Source organism: Moschus berezovskii, chromosome 4 (assembly GCF_049115385.1).
Source record: "Moschus berezovskii isolate FMDL1 chromosome 4, NW_MosBer_1.0, whole genome shotgun sequence".
Taxonomy (NCBI): Eukaryota; Metazoa; Chordata; class Mammalia; order Artiodactyla; family Moschidae; genus Moschus; species Moschus berezovskii.
The window spans coordinates 115,525,332-115,544,067 of NC_142463.1; the positions used below are offsets into that span (position 1 = coordinate 115,525,332).

At 53.7% G+C, this 18,736-nt stretch overlaps 1 protein-coding gene across 1 annotated transcript; it reads left to right on the forward strand.

Moving 5' to 3' along the window:
• The first annotated feature begins 32 nt into the window (after positions 1-32).
• On the forward strand, positions 33-14,876 carry NCSTN (nicastrin). Its single transcript, XM_055401566.2, has 17 exons — positions 33-188; positions 1,608-1,712; positions 4,046-4,169; positions 4,589-4,710; positions 5,126-5,271; positions 6,247-6,397; positions 7,179-7,288; positions 7,524-7,676; positions 8,329-8,433; positions 8,615-8,692; positions 9,510-9,682; positions 11,713-11,815; positions 11,922-12,017; positions 12,510-12,597; positions 12,860-13,014; positions 13,263-13,475; positions 14,054-14,876. Exons 1-17 carry the CDS (start codon positions 104-106, stop codon positions 14,174-14,176), a joined length of 2,130 nt encoding a protein of 709 aa, XP_055257541.1. The 5' UTR covers positions 33-103; the 3' UTR covers positions 14,177-14,876.
• Positions 14,877-18,736: the final 3,860 nt, after the last annotated feature.

An 18,736-nucleotide genomic window follows, 5' to 3' on the forward strand; every position in this document is an offset into this window, starting at 1 on the left:
GGCCCCAGGAGCTCCGAGCCATAGAGACGGAGCCAGGGTTGGCCTAGAGAGGCCACTGCCGAGGAAGGTGGGAATTGAGGCTTCCGCTCAGCTGAGAGGCAAGATGGCCACCGCTGGGGGCGGCTCTGTGGCCGACCCGGGAAGTAGGAGTCTTCTTCGCCTTCTGTCTTTCTGCGTCCTACTGGCAGGTGAGGCCTCCCCTGCCCGTGAGCTCCAGCCTGTAAGGAGAGCCCTCCGGATCTGCCCAGCCGCGAGCGCTGCCGTCTGCCATCTGGTCCCCGCAGCCCCTCCGTCCCCCAACTCTGTAAATCCTCTCTTTTTCGTTCCTACGACAGAAGTTCCCCCTTTGCCTGGACGTGAAGGTCCCATCTCCCCCGCGGCAGGTCGAGTCTCCCGATTTCCTCTTCCAGCCCTCTTCCTGAACTTCCAGCTCAACTCTCTCCCACTTTGTCCGGATACCTCGTTTCCCCCACGGCCCAGCCACCCCACTCAAAATCAGAAAGGACAGGTGTTAAGAGTTCAGCTTTCTTCCCAATGCGTTTAGACGTTTAAGATGAAAGCGCCTGGTTCTGTGGGTGCATTGCGGCGCTAAGGAAGGTAGATACCTTATTTCTTTCTCGGTTGATTCCACCGTAAACACGCGTCCCTGTGCTTCACCTCTGTTTGTCCCATTAATAAAGTGAGACTAAGGTAAGATGTTCTCTTAACTGTTTATGCCGTGAAATAATGACTCAAGGAACTTCAGGCATTTATAATGTGCACAGGTGTTTGCCTACACATTTCTGGTATATGAGGTCCTAAAATGCAAACATGCCAGTTTATAGACATGATGACACCTTCCCCCAAATTGAGATTGTTTGTTTTAAAGATCTCCAAAGGAGAAACTGGGCTTCCCTGGTGGCTCAGTGGTGATGAATCCGCCTGCTAATGCAGGAGACACTGATTAGATCCCTGGGTCGGTAAAGATCCCCTGGGGAAGGAAATGGCAACCCACTCCAGTATTCTTGCCTAGGAAATCCCATGGATAGAGGAGCCTGAGGAATACAGTCCATGGGGTCACAAAAGAGTGGCACTGGACTTTGTGACTAAACAGCAACAACAAAGGAAATACTAGCTGCCCAACACTGTGGGCACACACAAATCACTTGCTGGTATTAGATTAACTGACAGGGTATATGGCATAAGTTTTCTCCCAGTTCTGTTCAGATTCTTGGAAAAATGTCTCAGACTTTTGTTGTTGTTGTTGTAATCTATATTCTTAGACTGGCGCCAGTTTATTAACTAATTAGTGATGTATATACAGAGTAGAAAAACGGAAATGTGGTTGAGTATGCAACCAGAAGCAGGTCTATCTAATGTTTAACGCCTTTGTTTTGATGAATCAAGTGTTTTGTCTTTAAGCTTCAATATCAGTTGCTTTATGATTTGTAGCAACTCTCTGTGGTACATAGCTGAGTGCATTTGTTTGTTCTGGTAACGTTCCCAGGAGGTGAGAAGGGTAGACATCAGTCCCATTTTGGAAAGTATGATATACCCAAAACCGTTCAACAAAGTTGTGGTATGACAAAGGTACCAATGTCTTCTTACATTTTTTATCTTCTGATCAGGTTTGTGCGAAGGAAACTCAGTGGAGAGGAAGATCTACATCCCCTTAAATAAAACAGCTCCCTGTGTCCGTCTGCTTAATGCTACTCATCAGATTGGCTGCCAGTGTGAGTTGAGATTGGGAACTGTGTTTGTGGCCATTGACATTTCAGTCTGTGCCCTGGGTGTGATGATTCAAGTCTTGCTGGGGAACCTCAACACAAACTAGGCGATGAGGGTAGTAGGTAGCAGAGAACCATTTGTCAAACCAGGCGAGGTAATTGATAAGAAGAAACATTGAGGGAATCCTCCATAATAAACTCCTTATGTGTGCATCTCATTTAACCATCACAGCAGCCTCATGAAGCAGCCCCTGTTATCATCCCCTCATTTTACCAATATGAAACAGAGACTTAGAGAAGTGAGTAACTTCCAAGATCGTCCTGCTGGTCAGTGATGAAGCTTGGATTTGGTGGTCTAAGTTCTAATCTAGGACTGTTAACCACCCAGTAAGTTCAGTAGAAAGCTATAGTCTTTCTTAGGAGAAAAAGCCTCATACTCTGTGAAGTCCAGTCGTCACCTGCACTCTGAATGCTCTTTTTGGAACCGAAATGAGCTTCTTTAAGGCAGTGAACCCTTTGAAGAAGAAGACATTGAGAAAGCCAGATAGTTGCAAGAGGAAATAATAAAGCATTTAAATTTGTCTTTATGTTTTGTAAATGTGTCCCATGTCAACGTGTTATGGTTATAAAACTATGAGGGAAAAAAGTTGTAATCAGAAGGCCAAATTCTCCAGTTCTTTGCTACTTAACCTTTTGTCTTCAGATTTTGTTTGTTGGGTAGTAGCTTTGGTAGAATGTAGTTTTTTGCAGGGAAGCAGGAAACTTAAGAGTCAGCTCTTGGCTTCTTTATCAAATTGGTTCCCTCTGAATCTGTTCATTCCTGTAAAAATGGTTAGAATATAAGTGCACAAAGCTGAAAGTCAGAATACCTTTAATGGATGTTTCTCAGTGATGCTAAGTGCCGTCTTAGTAGTGCTTTGTAATTGTCTGAAACTTTCTCGTTTGGTTGGAGAAAACTAGACCCTGGGACGTGAAGGACGTGCTCAAGGTGGCAATTACTGTTTCACTGTTTTTCTACCCACCCATCCCCTGGCTATGTCCTGTGTTAATTATCCATGTCTTTGTTACAGCAGGTACTGGGAGTGGCTTAACTGGTTCCAAACAGTTCCAAGTAAAATTTTTGTTGGACCTCGTTCTTAAACTAGGCTTGTGAGGAGAAGGGAACCAGGTCCAGTGTGGACTGAGATCAGACTGTACTGCTGGTCTTGCTGGAACTCCGCTTTAGTGCAAAAAGCTAGGCTCCCATCTGCCTGAAGTTGAGCTCTACAATATCCCCTCTGGGACTGAGTCATTCTGCTACATGTCCTTAGAGCAGCCCCGTGGGAAGCAAAGCAGTAGCCTGTAGAGATAAAGCCTGGAGCCAATACAGAGGCAAGAGGGGAGGGGCTGCTCTCTGGCCACTTCCTCATTAGGATCTTGTTTCCTTTTCAGCCTACTTATTTCTAAATCTTATTTCATATCTGTCCATCCTGAGCAAGCTACACCCGCTTAAATTTGGAGTAAAAGACCTAGGTTTGATTTTCTGTTTCTAATGCTGTTTCTATTGGACCCTTTTAAAAGTGCTCAAAAGGGGTAATCTGTAGCTTTCTTTGCTTTCCCTCTTTTCTTTAACTCTTTTCCTATAGTATGAGATACTTCTAAGTTATCCGTAAAGCGTCCTGGGGTAATATATGTGTCTGCTCCTGGCCTGTGGTCAACAGCCTAAGGTCTTTGGAAATGCTTGGTCCCCAGAAATGAAAGGACTTAATATCAGCACATCTAATCTCTTTGAGGACCATCATTTGGGAAGTTCTGTTCTCCAGAACTTGTTGAACCTCTTGATTTAACCTTACCCAAAACTGACCAAAAGCAAGTGAAGTCTTTGCCATATAGGGCAAAGGAATGGAGATCCATGGAGGCAGTGAGGCAGGGAAATTCGCACCAAGGGAGATTTAGTGCTGGAGCTCCAGGCCTGACATCTGGAGCCTGCCATCTCCTGGAGGAAACACGTATTTAAAAACTCTGTGTCTACTGCTACAGAATCTCGTATATAAGCCTACGTGAGGTTGAGGGAAGAGGACAAGAAAATGAAGATCACAGAGCCTTTCTGACATTTAACAGGCAAGACCTGTAATAAGACTCCTGAGCTCTTTTGTCCTCCATTCTTTCCTAGTAATCTTCAGATGGAACCAGGGCAATACTGCCCTTCAGTTTCACTCTAGAGTTGGCTGCATTAACCCAACGTCTTGTGACATTTTGGAAGGGGGGGGTGGGGGTGGTGAATAATCTGCAGAATCAGTGGGGCAAAGTCAGAATTGTTCACTGTAGATGCTTTAATTTGACTCATTCTGCCCTGGCAGCTTCCATTAGTGGGGACACAGGGGTTATCCACGTAGTAGAGAAGAAAGAGGACCTGCAATGGGTGTTGACTGATGGCCCTAACCCCCCTTACGTGGTTCTGCTAGAGGGCACACTCTTTACCAGGTAAGAACTCGGTGTTCCTGCTGGGGAAATGCATCCAGAGAAGGGGAGAGTCAGTGAACAGTCTTCCGGGTTGTGAGTGTAAACTTCCCTTGGCTGCCCTGGTCCCGTCAGGCAGGGGCTGGGTTGGTCCTCAGAACAAAAGATGTGCCATCAAAAGGAATCTCGGTGACCTTGTAAGTAGAACTGTAGTTGCGTAAGGACCCCAGGAAGGAAAGGGGTGTACAGAGATAGGGTAGATGAGATGAAGCCTTGAGCTCAGATTAGTCATAGTTTTCATTCAGAAGCTAAAAGACCGAAAAGAAATGAGTCAGCAGTGGTAGTTCCCCTAATCCCGCATTTGTTTCCACCCTAGAGGGCAGGGTGTCAGGCTGCCTGAGAATCTCCCTGCCTGCGTTCATGGCATTGTCGCCCCATTCCAGGGATGTGATGGAGAAGCTGAAGGGGAGATCTGGCCGAATTGCTGGTCTTGCAGTGTCTTTAGCCAAGCCCAGTCCTGCCTCCGGCTTCTCTCCCAGTGTGCAGTGTCCCAATGATGGGTTTGGTAAGAGCCCCACTGTGTCAGGGCAGACTGCTGTCACTCAAAGTTCATCGTTGCTTCGTTCTCTGGGGGGTGGGGGTTGTGAAGGAGTACGCTTTTGTGTCTACTGTGAGCAACTGCCTCCCAAGCAGAAGATTTCTTTGTCTTGCCAGTCATCTCTTCTGTCTCCTGCTCCCCCATCCTGTTTACCCTCCATTCTCCCTTTCCGTCACATGTTCAGACCCCCAACTGGCTAGCCTAGGGCTCCCTGATACCAGTGTCTGTTTTACTGTAGGTGATGAGAAGTTGATGCTTCTTTTTGAGTCACTCCCTCCTTTGGAACTCTGGGTCCCAACCCTGTGATAGCCTAGCCCTCCTCCCTCACCTGGTTTCTGAGTGCTTGGTGTCCCAGCATCCTATCCCCTGTCCTCCCTTTCAGGTATTTACTCCAGCTCTTATGGGGCACAGTTTGCTCACTGCAGAGCCTTTCAGTGGAACACGGTGGGCGACGGCTTGGCTTATGAAGACTTCAGTTTCCCCATCTTTCTTCTTGAAGATGAAAATGAAACCAATGTCATTAAGCAGGTAATGACTCTGCCAGGTCTTAGTGGTTCTTACTTAGAATGATTTTTTAGACTGTCCTGTTTGGAGGGAGCCTCATTGTAGTAGTCTACCCTCTGAGAGGCCGTTGCTCCAAGAAGAGCCAAGAGGTTTATTTTTTTCATATTTCCCCTCTCCTATTTCTCTTCTGCCTTAAAGTTTAACATTAAAGGCTTTTAGACTAGAAGAAAGCATAAAGAATGTTTAATATGAGATGAACTGTAGAGCCATGATTAAGAACACTTTGTAATGGCAAGAAAGAGCATTGGACTAGGAATTGAGAGATTCAGTTTAGTAATTTCTGAAGTTCTTTTTAGCTCTAGTGTCCTGTAATTCTGAGTTGACTCACTGGAAAAGAGTCTGATGCTGGGAGGGATTAGGGGCAGGAGGCGACGGGGACGACAGAGAATGAGATGGCTGGATGGCATCACCGACTCGATGGACATGAGTTTGGGTGAACTCTGGGAGTTGGTGATGGACAGGGAGGCCTGGCATGCTGTGATTCATGGGGTCGCGGAGAGTCGGACACAACTGAGCGACTGAACTGAACTGAGTGTTCTCTAATTTTGATACACAGAGCAGTTAAGAGGTTTGTGCAAAAGTTTCATGGTGAGTTGATGTCCAGGCCGTCTTGAATTTGCTGTTTCATCTCCCAGTTCGGTGCTCTTTACAGCAAATCACATTAGGAACAGTGACCGAAGCTCCGTATTGAGCCAGGCCATTTGGTATAGGGTAATTTCGTCCGCCCCAGCTAAGTCGCCGAGTCCGGGACCCTTGGTACCTCTTGGTGACTTGTACTCTTTGACCTTATCGTGCCTGTGGTTGTACCAGACGGGACACCGTCCTGTAGCTCAGGGACAGATGCGGGAGCGGCTGAAGGGTGGAGCCGGGCCTTCCTTTTGCGGGCTATGGGAGGGACGCTGCAGCTCCGGCCTCACCGGGGTCCTCCTCCTCTTGTAGTGCTACCGAGATCACAACCTGAGTCCGAATGGCTCGGCGCCGGCCTTCCCGCTGTGCGCCATGCAGCTCTTCTCGCACATGCACGCTGTCGTCAGCACCGTCACCTGCATGCGGCGCAGCCTCATCCAGAGCTCATTCAGCATCAACCCAGGTGGGGCTGGCGGGGCAGCCAGCTGCCGCGGTGGGCGGAGGGGCCGGGGCCGCTGTGGGGGCAGCGTGGGGCCAGCAGGGGGCGCTGGGTGGAGCGGGGCCGCTGTGGGGGCAGGGTGGGGCCGCAGGGGGCGCTGGGTGGAGCGGGGTCACTGGGGGCAGGGTGGGGCCAGCAGGGGGCGCTGGGCAGAGCGGGGTCACTGTGCGGGCAGCGGGGGCCAGCAGGGGGCGCTGGGTGGAGCGGGGCCGCTGTGGGGGCAGGGTGGGGCCAGCAGGGGGCGCTGGGTGGAGCGGGGCCGCTGTGGGGGCAGGGTGGGGCCAGCAGGGGGCGCTGGGCAGAGCGGGGTCACTGTGCGGGCAGCGGGGGCCAGCAGGGGGCGCTGGGTGGAGCGGGGCCGCTGTGGGGGCAGGGTGGGGCCAGCAGGGGGCGCTGGGTGGAGCGGGGCCGCTGTGGGGGCAGGGTGGGGCCAGCAGGGGGCGCTGGGCAGAGCCGGGTCACTGTGCGGGCAGCGGGGGCCAGCAGGGGGCGCTGGGTGGAGCGGGGCCGCTGTGGGGGCAGGGTGGGGCCAGCAGGGGGCGCTGGGCGGAGCGGGGCGCCCCGGGTGGAAGAAGCAGGAACGGTTCCACACAAATCGAGGTAGCTTGTCTCCAGCGGCAGAGAAACCAACGTGGAAGAATGGAGCCAGAGGAATGACTTGCAGAGTCCGTGGGGCCCTGGTCAGAGGCCGCCTCCATAGCTGCCTTCTCTCACTCCTGTTGCTCTCTCGCTGTGCCCTGTTCAGAAATCGTCTGTGACCCCCTGTCCGACTACAACGTGTGGAGCGTGCTGAAGCCTATAAATACATCTGGGACGTTGGCGCCCGATGACAGGGTTGTGGTGGCTGCCACCCGAGTGAGTGTTGGCCCAATCAGGGTGGGCAGGACTGGCGCAGAAAGGACAGGCTTATCAGGCGCCTGAGTTGCTGCAGCGGGCAGCCGCAGAGGGAGCGGGGTCTGGGCTGTGGGCGTCTAGCCATTGCCCCAGGATATGAGTGTTTTCTTGGCCGGAACAGGGAAGGGGGGACTAGGGTCTGGCCCGAATTTCCATTTTCACAGTGTGCTCCCTCTGCCCTGTCTGCTGCACCCAGCTGGACAGTCGTTCGTTCTTCTGGAACGTGGCCCCAGGGGCTGAAAGCGCCGTCGCCTCCTTCGTTGCGCAGCTGGCTGCAGCCGAAGCTCTGCAGAAGGCCCCTGACGTGGCCACCCTGGCCCGCAATGTCCTGTTTGTCTTCTTCCAGGGGGTGAGAGCTCTCTGGCTGGGGTGGGATGGCGGGAAGAAGCCAGTGGTAGAGGTGGGCATGGCTGTGGTTGGGGACTATCTCAGCACTTGGCTAGTTGTTACTCAGCTTCTGCGAAGTCGGCGTGTGTCTCCCCTTCAGGCTCCCTCATCACAGGAAGCGTTTGCACCCTGAACCAGAATTGCTAAGCTGCCAACTCCCCCACTCCCCCACTGATACAGTCTATTTTATTCTGTGGACCCTTCCCCTGCCACCTTCACCCAGGAGCCCTGAGGCTCCCACCTCTCCCTACCGCCACCACGGCCTGGCCACGGAGTAGGGGAACCAGCAACTGTGGCTGAGTTGGTGGAGGTGAGGGGAGAAGCAGGAAGCAGGCACGTAACAGCTGATGTCCGCCTTGGGCCTATACCACTGTTGCTCACCCCATGTCTGGGCTCAAGAAATCCTGTGACACGCACATGTGAGGCCTCGCCCCAGCTGGGAGGCGGGGTAGGGAGGAGGGCAGAGTCGTGTGACTCGGCTGGCCAGCAGTTGAGATAACGCGGACAGTAGTGTCCTTTGTGCCTAGAGCTCTGAGGATCTGGCCCCAAGTCACTGAGGTTGCCCTCACGCTTTCGGATCTCTGTTCCCTTTCCCACCCGTCTGTACCCCTCAGGAAACTTTTGACTACATTGGCAGCTCGAGAATGGTCTACGACATGGAGAATGGGAAGTTTCCTGTGCAGCTAGAGAACATTGACTCATTTGTGGAGCTGGGACAGGTGTGTGGCATGTCTCCTCCCCCTCTTCCTTTCCTCCTCAAAGCTTACCCTCAGCTATTCCTGCGTCCTCACTGAAGGTACCACGACCTCTCCCCTTGACTTCTGCTCCCACTCCTTTCTCCCTGGTATGGTCCAGAAGAGGAGACTAATTATAAATGTTGGTCCTTCATCTTACCTCCAGGTGGCCTTAAGAAACTCACTAGAGCTTTGGATGCACACAGACCCCATGTCTCAGAAAAATGATACTGTACTAAAACAGGTAACCTGAGCATCTCTCCCCTCACCTCCTGTTTCAGCAGCTCAGAATAAGAGCTTGCCCTGGCCTGTGAGACAGGACCTGAGGTTGGGTATTGACTAAAGGGTGAACTGGAACCTGTTCCAGTTCCCTGGGAAAACCATGAGCTCAGCTCTTGTCACTATTCCCTGGGATGGGTAGTTCTCTGATCATTCAGTACCCAGCGAACTATCACTGCCCGCTTAGGACAGGCTGTGGGTGTCTCCTTCCTTGCCTGCTACCCCAGGGACCTGGCCGTCCTGGTTACTCTGCCCCATTCCTGGCTGTGTCAAACTCCCTACCCAATCTGTTTTCCACTTGCCTCATTCCTTGTTCAAGACCCTCCCTCCCTCAAAGTGCAGCTGTAGGTCTTTTATCCCTGAGGTCCTCTTCCTGCCAGCCCAGCTTCAATATCACCCCTGCCTCTTACAGCCTAGAGTGGACTACTGGTATGGCACTCAACATTGTTTTGTATTATTTTTTGCTCCTCCAGTTCTGCACAGTAAATAATAAGTAACACGTTGGCTAAGACAATATCCTGAGGACAGTTGGGTTTGCCTACAAATATGGAAAAGAAAAAGAAAAGCAACCACAGATCTCTTCCTTCTTTGTGTGGTGATTTTAACAGGATAGTCGATGCTGCAGGAAAATTCAGAGAGGATTGATCCCCAAAGGCTTGCAGGATTTAGATCCAGAAGGATTTAGGGCTGCTTTGAAAGTTGGGGAGCGTTTCAAGTCTGAGAGGGACCTCCTGCTTCCTCCCCTCGCAGCATCCCGTCAGCTAATGCCCCTCCTCTCCCAGGTGGAGGCACTCCTGAGCACCCTGGAGAAGAGTGGCGCTGGTGTCCCTACCGTTGTCCTCAGGAGGCTGAACCAGTCCCAACCTCTACCACCATCTTCTCTGCAGCGCTTTCTTCGAGCTCGAAACGTCTCTGGCGTGGTTCTTGCTGACCACTCGAATTCCTTCCATAACCTGTAAGAGTCGCCCAGCCCGTCTGCTATTCATTCCTGAAGAGAATCTGTCCTGCAGTCTGAGGCCCACAGAGGGACAGTGCCCCTGTGTCACGAGGAGTCACTGCTTGCCCCTGTCCCCATGCCACCCTCTCCAGAACCTCAGGTCAATCTGTGTTCTTTGCTCAGAGTCCTGTTCTCATCTCACATGATCCTGTCATTGGAGTAGATGTTCATTTTAGAAAACAGGCCTCACCTGAGCCCCTTCGTAGCTCAGTACTCCTCCGTGGTTCCACCTCTCCACGCTCTCCAGGGGCCTGAGTTCCCCAGGGCTGCCAGCAGAGGGCATCATTACAAATGCACAGTGCGGTGGTGACGCAGGAATCTGGCTGGCGGGCATGGAGCTGTCCCTGCCTGGGGCTGGCCCGAGGGTGACACAGACGGTACTCACACTGTGAAATGTCACATGTTCTTACCATGTGGTAACTGCGTGTGGTTCAGTGTGGGTGTAAAAATGTTCCTACAGCTGAGGGGGCTTCAGAGATACGGGGCAAGGCCATGCTAGTCACTTTTCTGCCAGCCCTGACACCCCTAAACTGCCCCTGACTCGATGCCTAGGGTAATGGGATTTTACTCAGGCTGGACTGCTAGGCCCCCAGCCTCCCTTCCCTTCTTCCAACAGGCCAAGTGAATTTCTTTTCTTTTTTTTTTTTTAGCTTATTTTTTTTTGGTGGTACTGGGTCTTTGTTGCTGTGCAGGCTTTTCTCTGGTTGTCGTGAATGGGGACTGCTCTCTAGGTGCACCGCGTGGGCTTTTCCTCGTGTTGCAGAGCACGGGCTCGAGGGCTCCGGTGGCTGTGGTGTGTGGTCCCGGTAGCTGGGGCTCCTGGGCTCTAGAGCACAGGCTCAGTAGTTGTGGTGCACGGGTTTAGTTGGTGCATGGTGTGTGGGATCTTCCTGGACCAGGGATCAAGTCTGTGTCTCCTGCATTGGCAGGCAGATTCTTTACCACAGAGCCCGCAGGGAAGCCCCCAAGTGAGTTTCTGAGTCAAAATGCATAAGCTCTGCTTCTTCAGCCTCTGCCCAGTAGCACCTTCTCATTTAGATCAGCTGTCTTCTCCAAACCTATCTTCTGTACTACTGTGTGGTGAGAGGTGACTCATCATTTGAACACACGTTGGACTTGACCATGTGATTGACGTGATTCCTTGTGGGGCAGGCTGTTCAGTGATGGTAGAGGCTGGGAGCTGTCTCCTCCTACCTTCTCTTCTGAGATCTGTCTCCTTGGGGCTCCAAGGAGTATTGAGGTGGTTTGACCCTGTGTAGTGTTAAATATGCAGAGAAGGCAGTGGCACCCAACTCCAGTACTATTGCCTGGAAAATCCTATGGACAGAGGAGCCTGGTAGGCTGCAGTCCCTGAGGTCACTAAGAGTCGGACAGGACTGAGCGACTTCACTTTCACTTTTCACTTTCATGCGTTGGAGAAGGAAATGGCAACCTGCCACTGCAGTGTTCCTGCCTGGAGAATCCCAGCACGGGGGAGCCTGGTGGGCTGCCGTCTATGGGGTCACACAGAGTCGGACACGACTGAAGTGACTTAGCAGCAGCAGTGTTACATATCTGTGGACAGGCCTGCTTGTCACCCTTGGCTCCCAGCCACCTTCACTGTGAATGCGTTGGAACAATCATGTGATTGCTCTGATAATGTGTGATAGGGTTCTCTCAGCCACCCTCCTGTATCTCTGACCCAAACGACACAGAAGTGTTGCTTATGTTTTAGGATCACCCAGGAAGGCGCAGATTCTGCATTTTGATCTCATTTACCTTTTCTGTCTTGTTGGTCACACAAGTCTTTGTATTTAAGCACTCCCACCTGCACTCCTACTTCCCCATTCTCTGTTCCTTCTTCAATATGGAATCCTGATTTTCTCTTTTCCTTCATCCTTGGATGAGGAAAAATGAGACCCCGAGTTCCTACAGAAGGGACAGCCGAGGGAGGAAAGGGCAGGGCCCTGGTTGAGCGCAGCCAAGGCTCATTCCGGCTTTCCTGGCAGCTATTACCAAAGCATTTACGACACTGCTGAGAACATTAATGTGACCTACCCTGAAGGGCAGAGCCCTGAGGAGGACCTGAACTTTGTGACAGACACTGCCAAGGTAGCACCCGGGCTGGGCGGGAGCATGGGGAACAGTGTACATGGCTTACGTGTTAGTGTTGGGGGTCAGGGAAGCTGGCCATTCAGCCCCTCTTCTCCCACCACAGGCCCTTGCAGGTGTGGCCACGGTGCTGGCACGTGCACTGTACCAGCTCGCAGGAGGAACCAGCTTCAGTGACACCATACAGGCTGATCCCCACACGGTAGGAGCAAGTGGGCCCTGGTTCCTTTCTGTCTGTCTTCCCTGGTACCTCTGACGGTAAAGCATCTGCCTGCAATGCAGGACACCTGGGTTCAATCCCTTGGTTGGGAAGATCCCCTGGAGACGGCAATGGCAGCCCACTCCAGTACTCTTGCCTGGAAAATTCCATGGATGGAGGAGCCTGGTGGGCTACAGTCCATGGGGTCGCAAAGAGTCGGACATGACTGAGCGCCTTCAGTGGCACACAGTGGGCTACCCCGTCCTCTATGCTGGTCCCCGCCTGGCCTCCCACACCTTGGCATCTAGCAGGCCTGATGTGTGGCCGAGGACCACTGATGCCCTGGGTATTCCCCCAGCGGGCCTCAGCTGTGTCTTGTCACCAGCCCCCATTTTCCCTACCCCAGTGTCTGGCCAATCTGGTTCCTACCCCCTGACTGAACTCTCCACTAAAACTTTGCTTGGGCTCCAAGTCTCCTCCATATCCCCATCCTAGGTTACCCGCCTGCTCTATGGGTTCCTGGTTAGAGCCAACAACTCGTGGTTCCAGTCCATTCTCAGGCCAGACCTAAGGTCCTACTTGGGTGAGTACCTGGTGTGGGGTGGAGCCCTTATAACCAAGGGAAAGGCTACAGAAAAAGTCACCATTTTGACTTCACCTTTCCTTCTTTCTTTTCCCTATTTTCTTGCCCCCCGTTTTCCTCTCCTCCTCCTGAAATTTGTTGGATTCTCTTCTCTTTCTCTTCTCTGGCTGCTGCCAATCTTGGGCTTTCTCTGGCCCTGCCCATCTGCGCCACCCCCGCTTCCACCCACTGAATCCCCCCTTTTCGTGTGGTCTCTGCCCAGGTGACGGGCCTCTTCAGCATTACATCGCCGTCTCCAGCCCCACCAACGCCACTTACGTTGTACAGTATGCCTTGGCCAACTTGACCGGCACGGTGATTGACCTTACCCGAGAGCAGTGCCAGGACCCGAGTCAAGTCCCCACTGAAGACAAGGATGTGAGTGCTAGTGGACATCAGAGGTGACCCCAGGGCCCCCTCCACCCCTCTTCCGTTGGGAAGGTTGGTGGATCTCCTAGGCTTGGTTGGACCCAAGGGATTGGGGTGGAGAGGTGGAGGGATGCAGCCCTTTGAACTCGAGTACTGAAGAGGCAGCAGCCTGGGTCAAAACGGTCTAACCAAACGGTAAAGGGAATGAGGGATGGAGGTCGGCATCCACCCCTTGCTGTGACCTGTGTTCTGTGCAGCTGTACGAGTATGCCTGGGTTCAGGGCCCTTTGAGCGCCAATGAGACGGACCGGCTCCCCCGGTGTGTGCGTTCCACGGTACGCCTGGCCAGGGCCTTGTCCCCTGCCTTTGAACTGAAGCAGTGGGGCTCTACCGAATACTCGACATGGACCGAGAGCCGCTGGAAGGACATCCGCGCCCGGATATTTCTGATAGCCAGCAAAGAGCTGGAGGTGAGGTGGGGAGGGTGGGGTGGCAGAGGTCTCTTTGACCTCTCTCTGTTGCCTCTTGCGTCTTAGCCCTGCTAGCTCTCATTTGCCCCCAAACCCTGCTGCACACCTGTCCCTGGTCAGCCAGCACGTGCCATTAGGAAGCTTGCCCTCACGGACAGTTTGTGTATGTGTTCATCCTGGCCGTGTGCACCCAAGGAGACGGTATGGAGCCCTTCCCCAGCTCCACTGGTGCCCGGCATGCCCACCTACCGGAGCTAGAACGTCGCTCTGATGCTTACTGAGCACCGGTCACAAGTCACGTTATTGGCCACCAGAAAATCAAAGTCATGGCCCTACCTTCAGGATGCTTAAAATCTAAGTAAAAGATGCAAAAGCAAGGACAGAGGTATCTTACTCCTCTTTCCAAATGGGGAGACTGAGTCCCACACTGGGGAGATGTTGCCTGTGATGGTTGAGTACTCGGTGCTTAGAGCCAGCTCCAGGATCCTAGTGCCCTGCCTCCCCGCCCCGAGCAGTTGCCGCAGCTGCCCAGGGTTCTGAGAACACCTCTCTCCTTCCCTGCCCATGCCCTCCTGCAGTTTATCACCCTGATAGTGGGCTTCGGCATCCTCGTCTTCTCTCTCATCGTCACCTACTGCATCAATGCCAAAGCCGATGTCCTTTTCATCACTCCCCGGGAACCAGGATCTGTGTCTTACTGAAGAGGACTCCAGCTTTTCCTGCCAGCTCTGCGGTTCGCTTCCTAGATCATCTGTCCCACTGGTTCATAAACCACTAGTCTGTCATGGAACCTCTCTGGGCCTGGCTCAGACTTGACATAAAGCGGAACTGCCCAAAAGAGACAGAGATAATCGAGTCACCCACCGCCTGCCTCTCCCCTTTCCTGTCTGCTCTTCCCTGTTCCTTCTTCCTTGCCCCTGCCTGATCCTGGGATGACAAATAGAAGCTTCTCGCTCCTGTCTGACTCCTGCCCCGTGGTGGTTTAGAGCTGCCTGCCCTAACTCTCCCTTCTTCAGCGTCTCTCTTCTCTCTCCATCCTGCCTTTTACCTGTCCATGCTCCCCACTCCCTTCCTGACCAGGAAGGACATGAAGGGTTGAATGCCAGGAACAAATGACAGGGAAGCCCTCGGGAGGACAGGGCCACCTGTGGGCTGAGCCTCCTGTCTCCCTCCAGCTGTCCCGTCTCCAGGCCCTCAGATGGCACATCAGGGTGGTGTGCTGCCGGGTGGGTGTCCACCTCCAGCCCACAGTACTCAGTTGTAATTTTTATTATGCTGTAATATCTATTTTTGTTTTCCGTTTTTTTCTTCGTGTGTGTGTGTATGTGTGTGTGTATGTAAATATATAAATAGCGAGTTTCATTAAAACAGACTGTCCCACACAACCTGTACCATTACCTATTTTTTTCCCCAGCCCCCTTGTTCAGTGACCCTGGATTAGAGACATAGAATTGCAACTTCCTGTGCTCTCTGCTCAGTCCCCAGAGGGCCCCAGGAGCATGACTGTCAAAAACAGCAGACACTCCCGCGGAAGAGTTCCTTCTGGCCCCTGGTTTTCCTCTCGTGAGAGTGATGTGAACAGTTTCTTGCGACTCTGCACCCGACAGACACTTCTTTCCCTATCTGAGACCCAAGCTGGGGTACAGAGATGAAGGGAGTACAGCAGGCAGCCCTGACCCTTGAGTAACTCACATCATGCACTCACAACTAGGTGTAATAAGTGGAGAAATCACAGCCTCTCCACAGCGCGCTGGCAGCACGTGGAGGGGTCCAAGGCAGTGGTGATGGCATTGAGAAAGCTGCGGAGAGGAGAAGGCACCTGGGCAGTGATTTAGAGCTCACCAGGTGTGGAAGCACAGAGCCAGGAAAAGGCACGGGTCGTGTTTGAGAACTGTAGGTTGTTCAGTGTGCACGAGCCGTAGAAACAGGCAGTGAGGCTGGGGCAGGTCACAGAGACGCTTGGGTGGCATGCTAAGCAGTCTAGGCTCTGTCAGCGGGCGTGTTGTAGACCAAAATAAGAGTAGTTTTACACTCTTCTAGAAAGAATCTCTGCACGCTAGGGAGGTACTCGAACTCCCTGGGTCCTCACAGGCAGAATCCTGGAGTATGGCAGAGCTGTTGGATGTTGCTGGGAAGGGGCTGAGTCAGCTGAGAGTGGAAACGAACCTGCAGGAGTGGCGCCTGAAGCCAGCCTTCCCTGCTCACTGCTGGCCAAGAGCCTGTCTCCAACGGGCGTGAAGACAGCCGAGATGGAAAAGAACTGGCCATTTTCAGAGTCCTAAGCACTCCTCTTAGTTTCCTGATAGAACTATTTACCTTTGCAAATCCTGCTGAGAGGAGGTGATTTTTCTCGAGGTTTCTCTCCCGAGTTCCCTCAGGGGGCTGTTTGGGGTTTGGGGCTGTGGGGGAAATAAACCCCGCGGCTTTCCCACTACCACCCCTCCCCGTTTGAGCTGGAGAAGCTGCTCCGTGCTGGCGGGAGCTGAGCACAGCTGCCACCATCGCCTGGGCCCACTTCACGCCTCCCTCGGCCAACAGGTCTCCCAGCGGACACAGCACTAAGCTCCCTCATCCTGCTGGCAGTTTTGGAAAGTGGGGAAGTGGCTGAGAACCAGTGAGGGGGCTGAACAGGGAAGCAGAGGGTTGGGAAGAATCAAGGGACGGGGTGGGCAGGAGAGAAGGATACAGGATGTCAGTTTTCCGTTCTCCATCCTTCAGTCCCCGCCACCTAGGGAGGAACCTGCAGCGAAGCTTGCCTTTTCGCCTTCCACACTATGCCTACCCCACCCTCCCTCCACTCCCCGAAACTTACAAAACCAAAGAACATGGCTTGTGGGGAGACCAGGCTCCATGGAAGGGGCATAGACCCTCACCAGGGTCCCCTCTCTGAGACCACAGTCTCACTCCTCCCCTGTCCCGGAAGCCACACAGGACTGACCAGCAGCATGGTGAGGCCACAGACTTAACTCAGCCTGCCTCGTCTCTCTCGGTCCAAGGCCCTGCTCAGCCCTGTGCCTTCTGCAATCTGTCATCCCCTCCGCACACCGTGCTCCCAGGGCCCCCTTCCTGCCTCCCCCTGCCCATGGCCCATTCACACTGCACCCTCCCCACACAATCCATGCGCGCGGTTGAGTGAGTGACCACCCTGCTCCGGACCCTGTTGGTCCTGTCTCCCCTCTGTGACACCTGGTCCCTGGAGACTAGACTGAAGGCTTCGCTGTTCCCTGGTTTCTCTTTCCCAGCTTCTCTGATTAGAGGGTTTCCTCTTCTGTCTCCCAGGTCTGGGTCACTGCTCCCAGAGGCTCACCCTGGGAGGAGGTATTCCCATCCAGAATCTGGTGTTCTGCACCAACATCCCACCTTGTTCAAAAGGACTTTGGTTCTTCCAGGGACCGTATAATAAGACCTTATGAATTGTGTTTTTGGTTTAACTCATTTGATAGATGGAGAAACGGCAGCTCAGAGGAGTGACGTGGCTTGCTGAAGGCTCCACAGCATATTAGAGCTGTGTGAGACATTTCTTGTATCTGCACTGGCAGCTACAGCAGTAATAAACATTTATTGAGCCTGACAATGGGCAAGGCACTCTGTCCCAGCATCATAAAAGGGTATGAGATATGGCAGCTTCCCGTAGAGAGTTGGGATCCAGAGTCTCAAGGGCAGCATGGGATAACTAGCCAGGCCAGGCAGCATTTGCTCCGTGCAAAATCAGTGCAATAAGCAGCTTCTACCTACATTCGGAGGATGGAGGGTATGCTCTGGGCAGGCGTGTGGGGAGGAGTTTGAAGTGGGAAGGGCTGAGGACCAGATTTTCTGGAGTACCTCCAATGTTCTGTGTGACTTTGGAAAGGGCACTCCCCTCTCTGGGCCGCAGTGTTTTCATCTGTGTGGAGAGTCAGACCAGGCTGTCGTCTGAGGTTCTGCCCTGTCTGCCGCCTCTCTTCCCTTTTCCCTTTCGTCTTAAACCCCTCAGGGCAGGGGACAGCTTGAAGGGTTGGCTGATTCACGAGCTTTCTAAGGTGGTTAGAAAGTTCTCCCATGGGAGAGGGAGGCCTCAGCGGGGGCAGGGTGGGGTGGGGGGGCTGATCGCCCTCTAACGCGGGGACAGGTGACGGGGTAGTGGCGTAGTGTGGTAGAAAAGCCATCCTGAAGCTCAGCCTCCCCAACTCAAAACAAGCTTGGTGGGGGTTGCTAAAGTGACCTTTGGGAAGCAGAGAGCCTTGGAAGGTCAGGGTCAGGTGAGATTTGATTTCTTCCAGACCCCCACACTCAGAAAGTAGAGGGGCTTGCACATAGCTGTGGGGAAGAGGGGCAGCTGGAGCCCCTGTCCCCATCCAAAGAGGACTGGCGGTGGGAGTGGAGGGGGCACCTCAGGAGGCCTGAGGAGATGATGCAACTGAGAGCAAACGTTACCGCGCTGGATCTGGCCGCTGGCTGCTCAGGGGCTGGGGGCCGGGACCCCAGAGTCCCCTCCTTCCCCCGTCACTTGAGGAGGAGTTAGAGAAGCTGGAGGGAAAGAAGGAACAACAGAGCCGAAGGGATATCTGTGAAAAGAAGAAAGGAGGGAAGGGCAAGTGGCAGTAGGCAGTCCTCGCAGGGCTGAAGGAGGGAAGGAGCCCAGGAGCCTGCGAGGGAGCTGAGCCTGAGGGGAGAGAGGCCGGGCAGGCGGGCGGGCGTGGCCGGGGGAGTGGGCGCAGAGCTGGTGGTGACAGATGGGTGGACACAAAGAGGGGGCTTGGGGGAGACAGATGGATGGGGGAGGGACTAGGAGAGGCTGCGGCGGGGGGGGGGGGCAGTGGTCGGAGGAAGCCCTAATGAGATTGAGGATGGGCTGGGACTGGGGAGAGGTGAGCGGAGATGGGGGAAGACAAAGGCGACGAGGCCTAGGGGCCGGGGTGAGAGAGGGCTCAGGGGCTTCCAGCGGGCTGGCAGCAGAGAAAGGGACAGATTGCGTTGCTCGCCAGGGTGGAGACCCGCTGTCACCTAGGGGCACGGAGAGGTGGGGACCGGGAGACGGAGAGCACGTGGAAGCCGCCAAGGGAGGGAAGGAAGGAAGGAAGGAGATCCAAGACAGCCGCTGCTTCCCAGGCACAGAGTGGCTCCTGCCCAGAGGCTCCTGTGACCCACAGCACAGCTGATGGCAGCCCCGCCCCCGGCCACTCCCGGGGAAGGGTCGGGTGTGGCACAGCGAGGGTTAACGCCGTCTGCTCTCCCTGCCAGGCGCTTGCCTGGTTGGGTCCCCAGGGCTCCCCACATATGTC

Bases quoted from the DNA above. Each gene is read 5' to 3' on its own strand.
- NCSTN (XM_055401566.2), top strand. From the start codon at position 104: ATGGCCACCGCTGGGGGCGGCTCTGTGGCCGACCCGGGAAGTAGGAGT. The intron at 4,170-4,588 runs GTAAGAACTCGG...GCCCCATTCCAG, and splicing joins GAGGGCACACTCTTTACCAG to GGATGTGATGGAGAAGCTGA. The intron at 8,434-8,614 runs GTGTGTGGCATG...TCTTACCTCCAG, and splicing joins CATTTGTGGAGCTGGGACAG to GTGGCCTTAAGAAACTCACT.